Source organism: Salvelinus sp. IW2-2015, unplaced genomic scaffold (assembly GCF_002910315.2).
Source record: "Salvelinus sp. IW2-2015 unplaced genomic scaffold, ASM291031v2 Un_scaffold1372, whole genome shotgun sequence".
In the NCBI taxonomy this organism is placed as follows: domain Eukaryota; kingdom Metazoa; phylum Chordata; class Actinopteri; order Salmoniformes; family Salmonidae; genus Salvelinus; species Salvelinus sp. IW2-2015.
In genome coordinates, this window is record NW_019942864.1 from 64,281 (window position 1) to 87,349 (window position 23,069).

Genomic DNA, 23,069 nt, shown 5'->3' on the forward strand with positions numbered 1-23,069 from the left:
AACGAATTGCAACCGATAGAATAACAGGACTGCATCAATGCTGAGTGAACTGGCAGGACCACGCAAACGAGGCCAGAACCGGCCGAGGGCGCAAGCAGCAGAACACAGAGGAACAGACGCGGCGAGCTGCAGAAAACAAAAAGTGCTGCCCCGCGGGTAACATTACATGACCGCGAGTGACGATAAATACGAAAGACGAACTAGATACTCGAACCTGACTAGCGTAAAGAAGAATACGACGATTACCAGTAGCGACTCACCATGAACAAAGGCATGCGGGCAGTGAAGAAACCGTAACATTATGAACACTACCATTAGAATACCTGAATATGCTGATGAGGAGAACATTATAAACCATTACCATAGATACCTGATATGCTGATGAGGATAACATTATTAGAACACTACCATAGATACCTTGATATGCCGATGAAGGTAACATTATAACACTACCAATACCATAGATACACTGAACTAAACCGAGGAACCGTTGCACATCTACTGAACACTACCATAGATACCTACGAATCACGACATGAATGAAGGGCCGTAACGCTTACAATGACACACCATCCCACAACTAGATTCCACACACAACACAATAATGCGACATGACACACACCACACAGCGCAACTCATCAACCACTCACACACTACGAAACCTGACAACTATGCCGACTCGAACCAACACCACAACACCAAAAAGCAACACAACGGGGTAACATATATGATGAACGACATGTGACCAGAATAAGCGTATCACACTGAAATAATATGCCGGATGACCGGATAAATCAACATTAATAACATTAGCCATAGATACGAGTGTTATGGCTGATGAAACCGGATACACAGTGTGATGAACACTACCCATAGAACCTGAAATATTGCACGATTGAACAAAACAGGGGGGTAAAAACATTCCAAAAAGATTGAACACTACTCATAAGATACCCTGATATGCTGACTGAGGAAAGAAGCCCGCGAGGCGGGGTAATCATTATGAAGACACTACCTATGCACAATACCGCTTGATACTGTGACCAGACAGTGAACACCGGTAACGTTATAGACACTAACCTTATAATACCTGCTGGTAAGTAGATAGGAATCAATGTGAATTATATGAGTTTACTAGATTCAAAAAGTGACGGATCCATCCTCCCAGACCAGCCTTACTGACTGAACTTTCGTAAATTATATTACATGCTGCTGGCGAAACAATGTGGAAGTTATTCACATTAGTCCTCTGAATATAGTGTATGCGTGTCTGTCTGTCTGTGAGAGAGTAAGAGATAGAGAGCCCAACAMAAACCTGTGCCTGCTGGGTATTTGATGTTTTGGAATATTGATATTAAGATGATTCGGAAAAGGAGCGCTCTCGCTCTTTGATGCATCACCAACACATGAAAGACTCCTCTATTTATATCTTGCCAAGAAAGCCCTGTGTCTGTCTGGCCTCTGTCCCAAGCTGTGTGTAGTGTAACGTAGTGTAGTGTGTGCACCAGGGAATTGGAGCTCCTCTTAGGGAGGCCCATGAAATATTAATCCACACCACTTTTCTGACAGTGAAGAATAATCTGGCCTGGCCACTCACTTTGTGTATGTGTGTGGTGATCATGTGTATCAGTAAATATGTGGTTGATCATTTGTACTGTAGGACAATGGGTGGTGGAAGGTAGTCCATACATGCTCATATGCCYATGGTGTCAGAATGGCCACCATGTGAATGCAGCCATGCATAAGAATGTAATAGATGTATTTTCCTCCAGCGGGGTATCTGATGTATTTTGTATTACATGGTCTGATACAAACCTAGAAATAACCAGTGTCTACATTTTATTTTTCTGCAACGCTGCAGTGYTGATGAAGCAGCGTGTTCATATTGGCTATGAGCCCGTTACCGACCTGCGTCCTCCTTTAAACTCCATTTGAACCTGCACTGCAGTGTCTCTCTGTGTGTGTTTGTGTTCCAGGGCCGAGGTGGGAAAGAGAGGGAGATGACGTGATATAARGTATTAGGAATGGGAGACCTTGAGGAGACTGTGGTTTACTTCGGGGACCAGCTGAGCAACATCTATGACTTTAAAGGCCAGATAAGTAGATTTAGGAGCTTCTTAAGACCATATTGATGAGGCTGGAGAGGATATCTGAGAGCAAAATCCAGTAGCTGACCCATCCACAAGGCTGTCCAATTTCCTCACTGCTGCTCTCCCATCTCCCCATCCACTGCCATGGCTTCTGTTTCAAACACAATTAGTAATGATGCTGATACTGCTTCTGTATGGAACATGGGCACTGGACACCACAGAAATGGAGCGTACATGGCAAAGCAATTGATTTTTATTTTAACTTTGGAACCAGACCCATTGGCCACCACATAGATTCCTGATTAATAAAACATAGCAMGCAGCCTTACATTTTTCACTTCACCTACCAAAGCTTTTATAGTCAGTAATGCAAGCCATGTAGTGGAAAGGGGGGGGTCCAAGAGGTATTCATGCTAAAAACAGCTCCAGTATCTGAAAATTAGTGTGATTTGTAAACCCCCTAAAAGTCTCTGGTTGATTGAGTGTTCAATTGTCATTTCKCTATACTGATTATAAACAGAATTGATCCTGCATAATAGGCATACTTCATGTATGTAAGTGTAGCACAGGGAAACCATTGTTTTCTCTGCTGCTGATATTTACYGTGCAGTCCTCTGCTTTTCGTAGCACTTCCCTCCCTCCTGTATTTTGGAAAATCACAGGTTTCTGCAGCATTCAACYGCAACTGCGTGCGTGGGTGGAAATATGAAAGGCAGAAATCTAAATGTGTCTGACACACCGTCCACTGAGCCGCGTTTGGTGGTTCCCCCAGAGCGCTCTGGTTACAGACAGRAGGCACCACAAGAGAGATTAGGGGCACTAAAAGTATCAACAAATATACAAATACAAAATGGGAGGTGAGCAGATTTATCGTTTCCAATATGCTAAAATGATGCAACCATSTGAGCAACGTTCCATTTCTATGGTAACATTTGTTTCCTTTGTCATAAAATTGATATGAGCGTTCCATTTAAACCATATGAGAATGGTGTTCAGCCAATGTTCGCTGCCTAAATGTAAATCACAAACATTTCCTCTACATGGGATCTAATTTGTTTCACCTCAGTGCCCCCAGTCAATAACTGCTGCTGCTTCTAGCAGTTGTGACCAGGCGACAGTAACAGCCAACCAAAGTCACCTTGTAGCCTGATTACAGGATAGAGGACCTCTTCAGTCCCCCTTGTTTCTTACAGTAGAGGAGCTGATCAGTAAAACGTTAGGCCGTGGTGTGCCCTAACCCAACGGTTTTCACAAGTATCAAAGTGCTGATGGCCTTAACCTCATCAGCTCTTTCTGCTGTAAGACAAGGAAACAGGATACACATTTTATTGGACAAGCTCAGTTAGRAGTACTTCCGTTTCAAAACATTTCCCCCCTACTGTACAACCATGATGTCCACAATATAATGTACCCTAAACACCAGTCATAACTCCCCCTCCTATTACCCACTGACTAGTCAGAGGGAGAACTGGACAAAACTAAGAGTTAACCTTTCCACACTCATGTCAGTCTCTCCATTGGGATTTCTCTCCATTTCGTATTGACATTTATCCTCCTCGCCACAAAACGCACCGGTTTTGTGTTTATTGATACGAGTAGTATTTAAATCTTAACCTTTGGAGTTCATAAACACAGCCATGGCTCTGGGAGGCAGGCTGCGTCAGCCGGTATATGAATTGCCAGAGCCACGTTCACCAAGTCTAAAGTAGACTAACATCCTTCTCCATGTCTGTGCAACTCCAGGACTGTATTGTGCATGTGGGAGACGCTTTGTGGCCCAAGGCACAGAAACAAGAAAAACATAACTATCCTCACCCCCTAACAGCCATCCTACGCAGCAGTCATGACAGAAGKCATACTTGGTCAGTTTGTATCTGTATTCTGAAGCCATCTATTGTATCATTGATTTACCTTGACAGTGGTTTCAAGGCAGCCAATGAAAATGTCAGTTGATGAATAGCAGAATTGGTTTAGGAAAGACTATTGAAACAGTCCTTGTGCATAGGGTAGACCTACAACCAAAAATGAGTGCTGGTCTGCATGCCAACCATCTGGTATTTGGAATTATGGGGTTTCTTTAAGCCAGTTGCATGAGTAGAGGACTCTAAATGTATTCATTTGACGGTTAATGATTATGGAGGTAGTGTTATAAATAACATGAACAACCCAAAGGGGTACTAGAGAAGCCATAGGAGTAACAATCATTTATTTACAAGTTTGATCTGTGTTCCTCACTTATGAGAGAAGGTGGGGGGGGGGGGGGGCTCAGGTGTGGTGGCTGCATCCATGGCACGCTGTCAACCAAACTTTGCAAGTCAGTGTTTTCCTGAGTTAACTGAGCATCAAAACGTAACACAAGCGCGGTCGAACACAGCCAGCATATTGACCATGTAAATGAACTAACCACAAAAGATTGTAATTAAATACATTTACTTGCCCAAAACAGACACATATCGCAGTACAGAGACAGACAGCATGTATGAGGAAAAACAAAAGCAATCTTAATTCATATAGGCAGGCACCAATTGGTCAATACAGAACATGGGGGAATCTACCATTAGACAGGTGGCTGCACTTGGTAATGGTCACCAAAACACACAAAATATTGAGCAGCATATTCAATCTTAAAACAGACCAGAGGCCAAAGATATGATTGAGAAAACAAGAGTTTAGGACTCCGAGGAAATGATCAAGCTTAAAGTATGTACTCGGCAAAAAACAATGGATTTAGTCAAAAAGCCCACAGAGGGGAAGATGAGATGACAGAAAAAAAGAAAAACTTAAGGCTCAAGTGTAATTGCAGTTCCCATCAGAAGTCAAGAGGTAATGGTGATCACGATCAAAATGGTCAACCAGATTATTCTTCACAGACTAAGAACTCCATCACTGACCAATCATAGCTTAATTTCCATGCAAACCTTCGAGGCAGACCGAGTAAACACCTGTTAAGAGTCACTGGACACTCCCATCATAGTAACACTTCAGATAGGAAGTCAACTTCTTCTGGACTGGAAAACTGGATAAAATTCTACAACCTGTTTCAGTTTGTCAACCATCAGTGTGAAACTGTCAAGCTTGATTTAATTTCAGTTTTGCCTGAGGATAAACAGCCCCCCTGCTGGTCTACAGGGGAGGGACAGCCAGCCACAGGAGAGCCAACCTAGCCATGGCTCATTAATAAATGAAAGTACAGTTAATTAATGTTTAGGCTTGGTGAACAGAGGCCACTTACTGTTATAATCTGTAGATATTAAAGTCTGGATAAGGCACTGCTACCATCCCCTCCAAACGAACGAGAGCAAATCAGGTGCCATGGTGGTTGAGATGCAAATACTCAGCCGACAAAGAGCCACGTCAAAACAGAATATACAAGATTCTGCAGAGAACAGAATGGGGGGTAAAAATAAAAGTGGTGAGAACAATAGAAATGCAACAAACTGGAGATTGTGACCCACCCGTGTCCTCCAAGTGCAACACCAAACATTCAGTGCAGAGAACGGGCTCCCAATGAGATGGAGGGGTGGAAGAGTAAGGGTTGAAAACAGCATATTCCAAACTAGTGTTTTGTTTAAGGGGACAGTTTTTCCAAAGGACAAAAGACAAAGGCAGTACTGCTACACAGATCTACATGAATCGAAGGCCTGAATCCTGTCCAGACAGTCAGTACATAATCCCTGTAGGAGGAAGGAGCGMGAAGAAAAAAAACWTCCCATCAAACTAATGAAATATATACAAAAATACTGGGAGGAAAAGCTTTTAAAAATAGAAACCCGTTGACACCATCACAACAGGAAGAAAYAACTAATACAAAATATAAAAATTTAAATAAAAAGCGCTCAGCCAACCAATGAAGGGAATACGCAGAGGAAAAAAAGACCTGAAATCAGATTTTACAATTATTTTCTTATAGTACAAGGTAACTCCCCATTTTTAAACAAAGGGATTTCCTGATAGAAAAAAAGACATTAAAAATCAAAGGATAAAACTTCATTTACAAGCACACTGAAATCATATATTTACACAAAAAAAACACATCAAAACTCCCATACACTGGCACGCATTGTTATGTCCTGATTAGCGACAGGCTGCAACCCCAGGGCCCTCCAGGGGGGGGGGGAGAAATCGCTGGCAGGAACACAAGTGAGAGACACTGGACCGCCAAGCCCAAAACCTAAAAGCTGATTGGAGGAGCTCCTGGGGGAAATAGAGCCATATCCTGGCTGTTAATTGGCAAATCGTACAAGAAGCTTTGATTGGTTTACATTAGAAGACACGCTTGCGTTTCAGGTAGGAGTCAGCATAGTGGCCCCCCAGGCCCTGGGAGTGTTGTCCCACGTAGCCCCCTTCTGGGCTGGGCTCTGGAGACGGGATCAGACGCTTGTGACCACCAATGGGAGTCTAGAGGGGGCAGAGACATTACTACTGTAAATGCCATGGTGAAAAACGGGGACAGAACAGGAAATGGCAGACCAACCGACAATGACAAAGAGGCACACTGACCTTCATCCCCAGACCAGATGGGTACAGGTTAGAGTGGCTCACAGGAGGCATGCCCACAGCCTGAACAGACAAACAGTGWTCAGTGATCAAAACAGAACCACAATGCATTGGTCTCATCTAAAAAAGGCACAATATGTACGTTTTGATTTCCAGTAAAGACGGGCGGCTTGGGTCTTTGTGAGCGCAAAACTAAGAGGAACAAACAGGCACAGTAAAGCCCGATCTATCCCTTCAACTTTGACACAGTCCACTCAAACAGAAAGATGCAATATCGAACATCCACATGTGACTTCACAGGATTCTGCTACAAAATCTCTGCAGGACACTCCTCCGCCATTTTGTTTGTCATCGTTCTGCCAGCATGGCTACTGTGGTTATGCAACAATGTACGGCTTCAAGCATATCAGATCATGTGTTGTCCGCATTCGTCTGAGTGGACCAAGGACACCCAGATTTAGCCAATAATTTGACTTAACATTTTCAGCCCAACTGTTACATAACGTTTTAGAATTTAGATTGTCCCCAACATGGGTGCTAGACTAGCCAACAGATGTCAAGACATCTCCGCTAAGTCTAAATAACAGAGGTCATCCTTTATATTTTGATCAGACACTCAATCCTCATTAGATCTGTTGATTACATTGGGAAGAGGCAGAGGAAAAGTCTAAGCAGCAGTGAGGGTGGGTGTCAGTGTGGGCCTACCTTGTTGAGATGGCTGGAGGGGAGGCTGCCGGGGCCGGGTGCCACCGAGCTGTAGTAGGAAGACGAGGGCGGGCTGGGGGGGTAACTATAGTGGGAGGAGGCCTGCTCACTGTAGCCGGGGTGACCAAACCGCTACGGAGACATTCATCAAGTTATTCTATGCTGCATGTAGTTACACATGTATATATAAAAATTCAAGATAACAAAGGAGAGTGGAAATTAAAAAAGGCAAGAGATGCCACAGTTTGAAGGCTGGATGTGAAGTGGAGATGGTAGTGTCTCTTACCTGCTGRCCGAACCCTGCCAGAGCTCCAGTGTCCAGAGCCTCCTGCTGTTCATACAYATGGGCCAGAGGGTCCTGGGGAGAGAGGAGCCAGACGCCATTAAACCTGCTGCTCATGTAACCAAGTTAACACCTGTTAGTGATCCCTTCCCGCGCCAATCCCGTTAGCGGGATCGATTTGACAACATCCAGTGAAATTGCAGAGCGCCAAATTCAAACCAACGAAAAATCAATATTCACAAAAATAAGTAATACATAAAAATAAAGCTCAACTTCTAGTTAATCCAGCAGCATTGTCAGATTTCAAAAAGGCTTTACGGCGAAAGCAAACCGTGCGATTATCTGAGGACAGRGCCCCGCTGGCAGGTGGCGACACAAGTCAGAAATAACGATATAATAAATGCCTTACCTTTGAAGATCTTCTGTTGGCACTCAAATGTCCCAGAAACATCACAAATGGTCCTTCTGCTCGATAATGTCCTTTATATCTCCAAAATGTCCATTTGGCGAGTTTGGTCAGAAATACACCGGTACCAACTCGCCCAACATGACTACAAAGTATCTAATAAGTTAACTGTAAACTTGGTCCAAACAACGTTCCTAATCCAACCTCAGGTATCCTAAAACATAAATAATCGATAAAAATTAAGACGGGATAAACTGTTTTCAATACCGGGATAAACTGTTTTCAATACCGGATAAAAACGTGAAGCGCGTTCCAGTTCACGCGCACCAAACAGTAGAATCCATCTGGAATGACACTTACAAAGAACAGCCGTACTTCATTTCTCAAAATAAAAACATCAAGCAATTTCTAAAGACTGTTGACATCTGGTGAAAGCTATAGGAACTGCAACCAGGTTCCTATTAAATAGGGCTTTCAATAGAAAACCAATGGGAAATACTATGACCTCAATTTTTCCCCCCTGGATGGTTTGTCCTCAGGGTTTCACCTGCCAAATCAGTTCTGTTATACTCAGACATTATTTTAACAGTTTTAGAAACTTTAGTGTTTTCTATCCAAATCTACCAATTATATGCATATCCTAGCCTCTGGGCCTGAGTAACAGGCAGTTTACTTTGGGCACGCTTTTCATCCGGATGTGAAAATACTGCTCCCAATCACTAAGAAGTTATTAAGATCGTATCGTACTCTTACTCCACAGCTGCAAGCTTTTTGGTGGCGCATCTGGCTAGTACGTTGTCAAGCGGGCAGGCCCATGTTTGAGAGGCAGAGGACCCTAGGTTCAAACCATTGTGAGGACAGGGTAGCCAGACAGGAAGTGGTGCTGATAAGCAGGCCCACTGTTCTATCACACTAGAAAAAAGTCTATGCACTGACCACTGGGCAGCCAGAGAGTTAGAAAACCCACCTGTGGCCACAATGACCTTAACCAAGACAGCAGTGTCCTCAGATATCAAATAAACATCAATGACCAGGCATTCTATCACATCAGATCAGCCATGCCAGGCACTAGGGCTGGACAGTAAAGGTTAGAGGCTAGGGGCAATCTTTTGTGTTATTGGGGGTAGTCTGGGTGTAGGACTCCTGGTAGCGCAGCTTGTAGTTACAGGGATGTTCTGTGTGCGCTGGTTGCTAGCGCTGGTCTCTTCCTGTAAGGGTGGGGCTGCAGTTGGCGCCTGTGTGAAGGACGGCGGAATGGAAGAGGTGAAAAACCCTATGGGTCAGTATTGGGAAGAAATCAGAGCCAAACTTCACAGGCTGCAGACAGTAGGAAGGGCAGCTCACTGAGGATGGGAAAGGCTGTGGACATTGAAGGAGTTCTGGGGAAGATTTACATCGTTGGGAGGGTGTCCTAGTATGGACATCTATTGGAGAAAACATTGTAAAATAATAATCAGAGGACTTGATGTTATGTAATGAGGCAATGACTTGAGCATCCTGCTAGTAGGGACAATATTAAAAGTATACAGAGCATTTTAATCATCATACCCAGGTGCTGTAAACCCTCTGTCCATCAACTCCACCAGTGGGGATTGACATGCCTGGAGAGTGGGGGGGGGTTGGGAGAAGCTGGTGGGAGACTCTCTGCCCAGGGGTGACCCATAGAGTGGAGGTTTTATAGGGTCTGACTGGAGGCCCAGGGATGGCACAACCGCCTGGGGACACGAGACAAACACCTTATTAATATAACACCCCATCACTACACTGTAGAGAGCCCTGAGATTACACTGAAATCAATACAACACTAACGTAAATAACCTAGATGTAATAAGCACAAGAGGTCGACCGATTATGATATTTCAACGCCGATACCGATTATTGGAGGACCAAAAAAAGCCGATACGATCGGCGATTTGTAATATGACAATTACAACAATACTGAATGAACACGTATTTTAACTAATATAATACATCAAAATCAATTTAGCCTCATAGATAATGAAAACTTGTTCAATTGGTTTAATATTGCAAAAACAAAGTGTTGGAGAAATAAGTAAAAGTGCAATATGTGCCATGTAAGAAAGCTAACATTTAAGTTCCTTGCTCAGAACATGAGAACATATGAAAGCTGGTGATTCTTTTAACATGAGTCTTCAATTTTCCAGGTAAGAAGTTTTTGGTTGTAGTTATTTCATATACCTTTGATTATTGGATGTTCTTATAGGCACTTTAGTATTGCCAGTGTAACAGTATAATTCCATCCCTCTCCTCGCTCTACCTGGGCTCGAACCAGGAACACAACGACAACAGCCACCCTCGAAGCAGCGTTGCCTATGCAGAGCAATGGGAACAATATTCAAGTCTCAGAGCGAGTGACGTTTGAAACGCTATTAGCGCGCACCCCGCTAACTAGCTAGCCATTTCACATCGGTTACACCAGCCTAATCTTGGGAGTTGATAGGCTTGAAGTCAGAAAGCGCAATGTTGAAGCATTGGGAAGAGCTGCTGGCAAAACGCACGAAAATGCTATTTGAATGAATGCTTACGAGCCTGCTGGTGCCTACCATCGCTCAGTCAGACTGCTCTATCAAATCATAGACTTAATTATAACATAACACACAGAAATACAAGCCGTAGGTCATTAATATGGTCGAATCGCGAAACTATCATCTCGAAAACAAACGTTTATTCTTTCAGTGAAATGGAACCGTTCCGTATTTTCCTAAGGGTGCATCCCATAAGTCTAAATATTCCTGTCTTGCAAACCTTCAATGTTATGTCATCATTACGTAAATTCTGGCAAATTAGTTCGCAATGAGCCAGGCGGCCAAACTGTTGCATATACCCTGATCTGCGTGCAATGAACGCAAGAGAGTGAACCATTTAACCTGGTTAATATTGCCTGCTAACCTGGTTTTCTTTTAGCTAATATTCAGGTTTAAAAATTATACTTCTGTGTATTGATTTTAAGAAAGGCATTGATGTTTATGGTTAGGTACATGTTGGAGCAACGACAGTCATTTTTCCGCAATGCGCACTGCATCGATTATATGCAACGCAGGGACACGCTAGATAACAAGTAATATCATCAACACATGTGTAGTTAACTAGTGATTATGATTGATTGATTGGTTGTTTTTTATATAAGATAAGTTTAATGCTAGCTAGTAATTACAATGGCTTCTTACTGCATTCGCGTAACAGGTGGGCTCCTCGTGAGGCAGGTGGTTAGAGCGTTGGTAGTTAAGTAAGGTTGCAAGATTGAATCCTGAGCTGACAAGGTAAAAATCTGTCGTTTCTGCCCCTGAACAAGGAGTTAACCCACTGTTCCTAGGCCGTCATTGAAAATAAGAATGTGTTCTTAACTGACTTGCCTAGTTAAATAAAGGTGTACATTAAAAAAGTACAAATAAATAAAAGGCTAAATCGGCATTCCAAAATCACCGATTTCCAGTTATGAAAACTTGAAATCGGCCTAATTAATCGGCATCAATTAGTCTGTCGCCTAATAAGTACTGCCCAAATCCACTACATGTGTAAAGAACCTGCAATGGAATCACTAACAGAGCAGCAGGGCTAGCATAGCATGCATATGCTCAGCATCAATGTAGAACATTGCTGTATGTGATAAATAAGCCAAACTAGAGAAACGGCTACTAGTGAGTTGTATTGGCAATACAAATAGACTTTAGTCTTGCCAATAAAGAATTTTAAAATGAGATGAATGGAAGGCCAAACCTTGAGGCAGGTCTCCCAGCAGATGGACTCCCTGCTGGAGAGGCATAGCAGCCAGAAGGTTGTCCCCCATCAGCCCTGCCTGTAGGAGACACGAGTTAGACACACGCCTCAGTGACCCACAAGATGCTAAAATAGTCTACATATCCGATATTTACTGAACCAAAAAATGGCACATTTCAGAATTATGTCAGTCAACAGAATTCACAGTAAAACACTTCAAAACCAAACCAGTTGCACATTAATATTACTAGAAAAGCACCACAAAAAGGCAGCAGCAGAAAGAACCGCTTTCCCGAGGGAGAGCATTTACCAGCTTTGGTTTAGGGAGCAGTCCCTTCACGACAAACCTATATCTACCACGCACATCTACACACGCGCTCAGTGATCACTCACACAGGGAAGTAGTCGATTCTCTTTATTGTGCAGCACCTGAGCCCAGAGAAGATGATTCCCCAAAAAGGCTTGCTGATAGTAGAGGAGAGAATAAAGTAGGAGAAGTGTGGATGAGAGAGACTAATGAACCAACAAAAGAGGGGAGAGGAGCTGGAGGAGAGGGAGGTGGTGAGTATGCAGGGCATGGTATGCAGGGTACCTGTTGAACTTGGGCCTGGTTCTGGAGGAGGAGCTGGAGCAGAGCAGCAGAGAGGGCGGGGTTAGCCAGCAGGGGCATGGTGGGAGCAGCACCAAGGAGACCTGCAGAGAAACCATTTGACCTTAAGACATGACAACCTATTCATTCACCATGCATTAAAAGGTGCAATATGCATCCCTGTTGTTAAAATTCTAATAGTTTGCCAAATTTCAGTTGTGACAAAACAAGCAAGTGTAYAGAATCATTGTGTGATCTAAACCGATGTGAAATATATTTTCAGCTGGTGTACAAAACCAAAAGTAAGAGACTCAAAAACAAAAACCTGAATGAGAAGCATAGAAATTGTYCGCATAGAAAATATCTACCACTTCTTAGACTTGCTTACAATGAGAAAGAAATGTGAGTTATAGGTCTGTCAATGTGAATTTGGTCAGGTCAGCAAAAAAGTTACTATTGTAGCTTAAAAGCACGTGTCAAACTCATTCCACGGAATTTCTACGGGTTTTGGCTCCTTTGTACTTGATTGATGAATTAAGGTCACTAATTAGTATAGAACTCCCCTCACCTGGTTGTCTAGGTCTTAATTGAAAGGAAAAAACAGCAGACACTAGGCCCACCATGGAATGAGTTTGACACCCCTGCTTTAAAGCTTACCCCCACACCAGGGTAAGAGACTCAAACCATACATTGTCTTCCTTTAGAAAATGGCATGTTCTTACTCACCTTGTTTCCTGCCCTGGGTGAGGGGGTTGAGCAGCATCTTGAGGGTGGCAGGGTTACTGAGGCCTGTGAGGATCTGCATGGCTGTGGGCTCAGGGAGGAGACCTTTCCCTCGGTTCAGGGCCTGTGGAGGAGGAAGGGGAGGACAGCCATTCAGAACAGTTGTTTTACCACAGTAACATAAGGGAGTACTAGTTCAAACATATGGTCTGGTGTGGCAACCAAGAAGTCTTTACCATGGTCTGGGCAGCGATGAGGGCAGCCAGCATGCTCCTTCCCGGGGGTCCAGGGGCACAGAAGGAGAACGCGGATGTGGGTCCACCTAGCGCCCTGCCGTCAGCCTCTCGCTGCACCTGCTCAGCCATCTCTGCCGAGGAGAACTCCAACATGGCAAACCGCCGGAAACTGTCATCTGGCCTGAGCCAACTGAATAAAGGAAAATTAAGTTAAATATGCATTCAGTCCAAAACTAATGACTACGTTTGCCATTTAAATAGGTTTACACAGAATTCAGGTAGAATGATGGTAGACAGTAGGTGGGATTAAACTGAATCATGCCCAGTGGCATTCTGTAATATAAAGTAGAGCAAATACTTGGGACTTCATGTTCCCAAATCTTCTCTCCAGTTTGCCACAGCTACTACTGGAGTCTCAATGTTTAAAAGCAATTACCAATCAATTCTCTCCGTTTGTCGATCTACAAAGGCAATAAACAATGTAACAAGACCAAGTGAGCTATGAAAAATTAAGAGCTGAGTTTATTCCTGAGTCTTAACCTGTCCAATAGTTAAATTGCCTCACTCACACTATTACGCAACAGTGTTCTGCCAGACCTCAAACTACTGTGCCCTAAAGGTATATGAATGACTATGTGTGCTTGTGGTGCCAAAAGGACACTGCTGTCTCATTCCAGAAAGGCCTGTAGGGTCAGAGCCCTGTTGACTGACACCACCTGGGAGTCAGGTGGTCATCACCATAGAAACCAGCAATGCTCATTGCTATAGAAACAGAGTGGCCACAGGAAAAGCAGGTCAAAGGTGAGGGTCGAAAGCCAGATTCATACAAAAATACTCCATCTATAGCCACGTGAACTGCCCAAGATCCTGTCATCACTACGGATGCCCCATGTTACATGATAACACAACCATCTGAACCTTGTAGCACAGCTACCTCAAACACACTTGCTCTGTGTAAACAAAAGCAGTTGCAGTGTTTCCCCTACATGCACATAGCAGCAGTCCACTGCAGATTTTAAATCGTGGCCACCACTGAAACTGGTAACTTATATTAATAAAAATATTTCAGGATGGTAAAACATTCAGTGTAAACCAGATATAAAGTARGTWGACAAGACAATGGAGATCTATATCTTTAAGAACTAACAATCAAAGTTTAAAAAAGTCCAGAACAATCAAAAATTCTGAAAATGGCATGGCATTGGCACTCAATTGATCTTGTTATACGTTTGAGTCACCCAGATAGCATAAGAAAAAAGGTATAAGCAATGGCAATGTGCAGAATTGCAGGAAATTAGCTCTAAAACTAAATGGTTTTTGAGGCCAAGAGGGCCTCTAATACCATGCCCACGTCAACTTTGCCACCGCTGCTTCAAAAAAAAAAGAAAACATAGGGGGAAACTTTCATGACTAACAAAGTATAAAGTGCCAAAGGTACAAGCAGGTATGTTCTGCTTGCTACTAGAGTATCCTGGAGCCACTCAGATACAAATTGAACTGAGAAAAGCTACTAGATATATATACTATTCATGAGTCAGATACACATGTTAAATCCTCTGAAAATATCAGTGCAAGTTTGCYTGCGAGGGCGTTGGAGTTCCTGTGCGCGTGTTCGCATGTGACTGACCTGGCAGAAGATGGGTGCGTGCGTGTCGGCCAGGGCATTGCTGAGGTCCTGGGCGGTCAGCAGGCTGGGGGGCAGACGGTCCACACAGAGACACCTGGAGTGCAYCAGGGGGTAGGTGAGGGAGCCCACCTCAGTCCAGTGGACATACAGCATCCTGGAGCCCAGCTGCTTCCCCAGCAGCTCAGACTTAGCCCTAGCCGCAGAGTCCTTCTTCATGTACTCCACGAAGCCGTAGCCCTTGGAGTGGCCAGTGGAGGCACTGTGGACCAGGAAGCAGCGCTCCAGGTTGCCGAAGGGTCTCACCAGCTCCTCAAACTGCTGCTGGGAGAAAGCGTGGGGCAGGTTGGCGATGCACAGCAGCGKGTCGGTGGGCTGCAGCTGCACAGAGATCTCCCGCTCCCGCAWCATGTGCTGGTGGAACTCTTTGATGGCACATTGTGCCTGCTCCCCATGGAGCAGTGTGACGAAGGCTGAGGGGGGAAGAGGAGAGAATATGAGCTAAGACTGTGAAAAACTATGTGGAAGGTTACATTGCTCAAAATAGGAAGAGAGTTGAGGAATGTTTGTCWAGCTCTGTCAGAGCCTGCTGCATCCAATTAGTCTTTTTTTACCTACCTGTTCCCTTGTATTTGTCCACAAAACAGTACTTCAAGTCATAGTTGCGCAACAGCTCATGTACCTCCTGAAAGGGAGAAATTGTGGTTAGCTACAATCAGTGTTCCCCCTATAATTTTTTCCGGAGAACTCTCCTGCTAATATTTTTAAAAGTCCTCCTTGTTTTGCTAAAACATTAGCTTATGTTTTGAAGCTAATTTCCTGCAATTCTACACATCTTGCCTGGGCTTATGCAGTGTTCTTATGCCATCTGAGTGACACAAAAATGGGGGCCTTATGCCATTTTAGATTCTCCCCATCTAGTTTTTATTTTTGTGATTGTTGGTTCTATCATATTTTTGGGCATGGAAGCAACGATTTAGCAGTGGCAGCCCACCGCTGCTAAATTATTWACTTGACTTAAATGAATACCATTACCTTTATAATACATTAATGGGTTATTCTCCAACTACCACAGAACACMTAAAAACATAAATGTGATATTCCCAGATTAGTACAGGTCTACGTTTAACCATACAATGGTGTAGTATTGTAGGCATAAATTATGCTTAAAAATAAGTGTTAGACACTACAATCCCTTGAAAACATGACAAACTAATGTGATGTGTGAACATCACTAATCTAAAGCCATCTGTTGTGTAGCTCCATCTACATGTCTACTTTTATTCACTGACCTGCTGTTCCATTCATTGGGGGGGTCGAAGCATGCTGCTATCCGTTTTTTAAATGTKCAATTAGGGATAGTGTGACATTGGCAAGTGRTTTCCACAACAATATTTGAGTATACACCATCTGTAGTACCTAAATGTTCATCAGTATTGATCAAAACTATTTAGGATGATTGCTTGCTTACAACAGGTGTCTTTGCCAATATGAAACAAAAGCAAAGTCATCACCAGCTATTGGGCAATGGTGGAAAAAAAAGTTGCCCATTCACTGTGCTAGGAGAAATGTTGTTCCACAATGCTGCCTGTTCCACAAACGAATCGCAATGRTGTCTAGCATTTTCTGAAAGCGGCTACGTTGCCTCTACACCTTCAACCCTTTGTCACTGCTACTCACGTTCCCATCTCGAACTCCCAATATGCACCCAAGCAAACAATGAAACGCGCACAGGCCACAGTTCCCCACGAGTCAAGCATGTTCCAACTTTTTTTTAAACAAAATGTTCCAGGGCCWTGAAGTTGGTTTCAATGAGGGACATTAACTGAAAATAATTTAACGACAGACTTCTGAACCAGTCACATAAAATGCATGTCAATCCATAGCCTGACAATTACTGGTCAAAACAAAACAAACAGTTTTGCTAACGTTAGCAACTAGCATTGCCTTTCCGCACGAGGATTTTAATTCTGCACTTTCAACTTGTCCATCAACCACGCGCGATGTTGGAGTGGGCAATAGCAGTCAGGCGGTGAATAACCACCAAACATCACCTACCACGTAGTAGATACTTTGAGAACTCAAATAAAGTTTATTCGCGACATAATTAGGAACGACAATTAGTTCGCAAATCGTTGTTACTAGGAAACTATGCTAGCTAACGTTAAGATAAGCTAGCTAACTAGAATACATACATCACCAAGTCAGCGAACTCCGTTAAACTACTGGTAATATAGCTAGATGTCAATTTCATGGCAAGGGTATAGTTATTTATCTTTTACATAACGTTACTAGATTAACGAGCTGCATCCTGGGCTTGATCTGATGAAATTACTGACCCGCGTTAGATTTCTACGTTAACGCTTGTGAAAACTAAAAAAAGTTTAGGAAACTTACCTGATTGCTAACATCGGATGGCAGGTTTTTAATTATGATTTTCCGGCGATTGTAAAACTCTCGACGAGTTCTGTCCAAGCGACTCTCAATCTCTTCAGGGCTAAGCGTCGTCAACTCTTCATCGACCCTTCGCTGACACTCGTTGTCCGATGATGCATCCCCATCACTGGGCTCGAGTTCGGGATCCCTGGATACCCAATTCTCGTGTTCGACAGCGGGGTCATAGTTTTCGTGAAGTGTACGGCTAGCGAAATTGGGCCCTGCATTTGGATTTTCTTCTCTGGGAGCTGCGCTAACGGACACCGCGGCCGCCATCACCTTTGCTTGAAAGTTTTCTGAAACTGACAACACCTTCAGATTTGAGKAGTTTAAACAATACACACATGGGCGCAACTCGGTTTCTAATTGGACGAGAGGATGCATTTTTTTTATACCACGTCACGTCATGAGCGGGGCGGGTAGTTGTAGCTTGCCTGTCATAAATCAAAACCAGTGACGCCCACTGCAAATTCAACAAACCCACATGATCCAGTACATTGAATTGAATTACCGGTATGAACATATGGAGAAAATCACTATATAATTTCTGATTCAATAGAAGTTGAGGTGTTTGCATTTCATTCAGCTGTGTATGTCGCTGATTGACAGGAAAATTGATTTTATTTGGAAAAGCTCAACTAATGGGGAAATTATTTAGGCATAAAATCAAATTAGCTTTCGCCTCGAGGCACACTGGACCTTAGCATGTTTATCATACCACATCTGAGTAGACAGTTTGCTCAAGTTGGCAAACAGAAGTGGACTTCCCTTAGCTTTGCACTCAACCCTCTTTTTTAAATAAATACACAATTGGTCATTTKCATTCGGTGAAAGTGTTACAAATGATGAACTAACAATTCACAACCTGCATTTTTTGGGCTTTGGTCAAATTTATTAAACACAGTCAAGGGATACAAATGCTTAATTTTCAACATTCGCCCACTCAAACATTTAATACATACAAACATAAGGAAAAACATGATAWGATACAATACAATCAGTAAATGTTTTATATTTACACCAATACAGAAATAAAGAGAAACTGTTGGTAATATACATGCCTCAATTGAAGTGTTATATTAATCATGTGAACATTATGAGTGACAAATCATGTGCAATGACAGCTCCTCTCCTGTTCTGGATACTAAATATTTCATATGAATGGGATCCTCCAACTCGGGCTAAAAGGTAGAACCTAATTTGATCAGTCACGGAACCTGGACCCGGTTCTCCTCCCGAGACAGCACTATAGCTGCCATTCAGGGAATTTCACACCTAAAAAAATTATATCTGTCACATCAAAATAAAACAGGTGCCATCACTAAGGGCTCATCTATATGAATGAATGGATGAGAATTACTAAAAACCTGAGTTCCTATTTATTAATACAAAGAGCAGTCTACTCCTTCAGAACAGACAGAGGGCACTGTGGTTCAGGGTGTGGTGTAGACTCTAGAGTAGACTTATGTAGCAAAGTGCTGAGGTATACAGGAGTAAGGCCAGCTGGCCTGTGAAAAAGTAAGGTTCTCATTGGCTAATTTGGGCCAGCRGCACATTGGGTTGCCGTTCGTATGTCTTGCGAATCGCTTCGATGGACTCAATGAGGGATTTGAAAGATGGCCTTCTCGCAGGGTCAAAGTCCCAACAATGCTGCATCAACATGCGGATCTGTTGAAAACAAAMACAGGTTTGTTTCCCTAGGTGCATCTGGCTTACAGAAATAATGATGACTGTGTGAGTGTTTAGCTGTATGCTTTACCTCACTAGGACAGTCTCGGGGGCAGGGCAACCTATTGTGTTTCTCCAGCAGCTTGATCAGCACCATCACCGTCATCTGACCCTGCACGTTACCCATCATCTGAACGAACTTCTATAAAAAAAACACATACAAAACGCACACGTCACAATTAATACACTCAGCAAACCACACACTGACTGCATCATAATTATGTAAAGGGTTGGTGGCCTTGATTAAATGGATCATGCGGATTTAGATGGAGACGGAGGGTGTCATTTCGTACCACTGGAGGGCTCTGACGATATTCACCGTGGGTCAGGACCTCATAGAGCGTCACGCCAAAGGACCAAATGTCTGAAGAGAAGGAAAACTTGCTCTCCTTCAGACACTCAATTGCATACCTGTAAATAAAGTCAAGTTTACTGTAAGACACCTTTTAATGCACACATCTGGACTCTAAATTWGCAGCCCAGAGCCCAGCAGGGAAGTAATTACTCAATGGCTCCAGGACTCACCAGWACACAGGACTGTCTCCATCCTCACGCACGCGGTAGTAAACATCTCCCTCTGGGATGTATTTGGTAAGGCCAAAGTCCCCGATCTTCACCAGATGCTCATTCTCCACCAGTACGTTCCGGGCAGCCAAGTCCCGGTGGATGTATCGCTTCGAGTGCAGGTAATCCATCCCCTTAAAAAGGAAAAAAAGCAGAAGGAGCAGGAGGAGAGATGAGGGAGACCAAGGTGAAAGAGAGTAGRGGTTAGAGAAGAAAATAGAGTACTTTAATCTATTGTTGTATAAAACAATACTCCAATATTGGATAGCAAATCTTTAACTTGAACCCAAACAGTGTACCTGCTACAGAACTAAACAGGACCCTAGAAGGAATCTAGATTACATATATCTTTATATTACCAGCCCCCCGTGCAGTGCTCTTGTCTCACCTGGCAGATCTGCTGTGCAAAGAGGAGGCTGTGAGCCAAGCCCAGGCGGTGTTTGACTAGGTACTCTCTGAGGCTGCCCAGCGGTAGAAACTCCATAATCAGCTGCACCGTCTGCCCTCCTGTAGAGACAATGAAACAGGCATTTACAGCAGTCACTCATACATACAAATGCTACCCTACACATGTAAATYTGAACAGATGCTGGAAACCCCCCACACATGAACATGTCATATGTAGGAAGGAGCCAAGCAAGAAATGTAATAAACAAGCATTGTATGAAAATGAGACTGCCAGTCATATACAGCAGGTGGATGGCAGACAGGTGAGCTTGGCTGGATCACATGCCACTCACCCAGCTCAGAGCAGCAGCCCTTGTACTTGACTATGTTGCCGTGGTAAAGAGACTTGAGGATCTCAATCTCCTTCATCCAGCCTTCACGGAGATGGCTGCCTCCCTCATGCTTCAGGGCCTTCACTGCTACATAGTCCCCTGTCCCGTCGTTGGCTGGGTCATACACATAGAGAATCACCTTCCCAAAGTGACCCTGGAGACAAAGAGAGAGATCACAAAGCATTCTCTCAGTTAGAGGGAGGCCAGGGAATAATGTTTTACATAACGCTAGTAGATCACAAAGTACAACAGAAGATGAAGAGCACAGAGGTGTTTATAAGAGTCACGTTGTCCTGCGGGGAAATTAACTCACCTCTCCTAAGTCCCGGATCTTTTTCAAGTAGCGTTTGAGGAAAACGTTGGGGTCAGCGTCCGGGAGAGACTCCAGGGGGGATATGTCAGGATCTGATCAGAAARCAGGAGAGCAACATTAAAGCAACACTAATCAATCACAAAAATGTGGTCAATCTAAATGCTAGAGGAGGAAACGGAGAGAAACAGACTGTGATCCAAAGAATAAAAGGAGAGGACATACTCTTGATCTGTAGTTCAGTGAGCTCTCGAAGCACAGTGCGGAAGGACGGCCTCTCCCGGGGTTCGTAGGTCAAACACATGCTAATGAAGCTGGCCAGTTCCTGCGACGAGGCCTCGGTGAGGCGACTCCGCGTCTCGTAGAAACGCTCTTTCTGTTGGCAGGAGAGAGGTCAGGGGTCAGCATGAATCACAGGCATGGTAAGAGGATGGCAGATAAATGAGTTATGATTAGAGGGAGGAGAATTGAAGGGCAGTGACGATAGGGCCGTAGGTACCTCAGTGAGCGTGCTGCCACTCATGGGCAAATCTCCATTGTTGCAGATCTCCAGCAGTGTGGCTCCAAAGCTCCACTGGTCGGCAGCACTGCCGAATGGGGCACCGCTTGGCACACACTCCGGGGCGATCCATGGGATTCGCTCGACACGCTCTGTAGGGCATAGAGACAGTCTAAGTCAGACCAGGCTATATAATACCACTACATTCAGTAGGTTCATGAATCACATGGTCTCACAAGACAAACTAAATAACCTKTAAAGCCTTCCTGCTAAGTGTCAATATGATGGCAAGTGCAAGACAACCAGGAAGTGGGCCTCACAGCAACCAGGAAGTGGTTTGCATAGGGCTTCTTGTGACTCAATCTGATCTAAAAGAATGAAGACCAAGCAAAATCACCAGAGACGGAAATTGAGTGTTGACAAAATAACTCACTGTGGAGAGATTCTATTTATCATSTAGTGAGTGTTGCCCAACACGGAAGTGGTCTGGTAGGAACTAACTGTTTTATTGGTCAAGTAGGAACTAACCTTCTCTGGACAGCACGCTGAGGGCGATGCCTGGATCGCTCAGCTTGACGAAGGGAAAGGAGCCCTTCTCCAGACCACGGCGAGCCACCAGAATGTTTTTGGCACAGACGTTACCATGTACCAGTTGTTTAGTCTCCTGCAGTAACCAGGCGGTAGAGGTAACAACATAAAGAACATTCAGGACACTCAATAGTGGGAGATGAGGGTTGGCAATACATTAACTATGGACACAAGGGTTTACAGTTTGAAACYGAGGGACTATCACAGAAGACAGGAGATCAACATCCTAAAAGATCACCGTTTCATACAATGAGTGAGGAGTAATCTTAGTTTGTTGTGAGGGTATCAGGCTGACTTACGAGGTAGCTCAGGGCACTGGCCAGCTGTTTGGCTACAGTAAATTTCCACTGAGGAGTGACCAGCGCCCTTTCCCTTCGCAGGAACACATCCAGAGGCCCAAACTCCACAAACTCCTCCACCAGAAAAGAGGGAAAGGATTATCATGAACATTGTAACAAAGGGTCACATTCCAGACGTGAATTATGGTGAGAGAAACGGTAGTTTTAGAAACACAAGGTACTTAAAGAAGACCGTTTGTGTGCACATGTGCAAACTGGGTTGGAACCTGGGATGGTATATCACACAGAGCTAATAGTATCCAGGTCTCAGGATAAGGTTACTCATCACGCAATCAATTCCTGTAAGAGGATAATGATACTATTAATGGTAACTCACTAAGCTATGTCCTTGTGGCTCTGGTCCAAGATCTTAAGAACCACTCGGATCTCTTTGCGATCAGTAAGATTGTTTGTCCACTTGTCCTCCCTCATCCTCCTCCTCCTCCTCCGCCCCACACCAACAGACTGCCGAGTAGATGTTGGTCCTGGTCCCACGGCCCAGATGCTGCTCCTAGCAAGGGAACAAACAGCACATTTAGAAGTACTGGTACAAACCGACAAAGATAGAGAAGAGCATCAGTGTTCAGTAGAAAATGTATTGGAATTTAGTGAAACTGGAGGTACGTGCAAAGTGTTTCGCTACGGTGTGCCCTACTGAATATAACCCAGGTGAAACACACACAAAGGAGGGCGCTGACAGAGAGATGTATAGAAGAAGAAGAATGCCCTCTCTCTCACCGGGTGATCTCCTTGTCTTTGATCTGATGGAACCTCAGCTGAGTCAGACAGAGGGCCACAGAGTCAGGCTGAACACACTGGTCCGCACCCTGCCTCCTCACCAAGAGGTTGGACAGTTCTGCAGCACACAACACTCATTTAAAATCCAGTAAAGGAAAACATGGACACACAACACTCTTACAGAATAACATCCGTACA

General features: G+C 43.9%; 1 protein-coding gene and 1 pseudogene across 1 annotated transcript; both read right to left on the bottom strand.

Annotated features, from left to right (window-relative positions):
• Nucleotides 1-5,642: 5,642 nt before the first annotated feature.
• On the bottom strand, nucleotides 5,643-17,665 carry LOC112070581 (ribonucleoprotein PTB-binding 1-like). The gene is given in 16 exon segments (XM_070439040.1): nucleotides 5,643-6,488; nucleotides 6,591-6,650; nucleotides 7,293-7,424; nucleotides 7,579-7,658; nucleotides 9,097-9,149; nucleotides 9,151-9,203; nucleotides 9,307-9,406; nucleotides 9,530-9,696; nucleotides 11,715-11,798; nucleotides 12,113-12,184; nucleotides 12,312-12,412; nucleotides 13,035-13,155; nucleotides 13,268-13,448; nucleotides 14,884-15,364; nucleotides 15,510-15,576; nucleotides 17,289-17,665. Coding segments are annotated over 16 exon segments (2,202 nt in total). The 5' UTR covers nucleotides 17,604-17,665; the 3' UTR covers nucleotides 5,643-6,353.
• A 588-nt stretch (nucleotides 17,666-18,253) lies between these two features.
• Nucleotides 18,254-23,069, bottom strand: part of LOC112070582 (non-receptor tyrosine-protein kinase TYK2-like) — a 20,161-nt pseudogene continuing 15,345 nt past the window's right edge.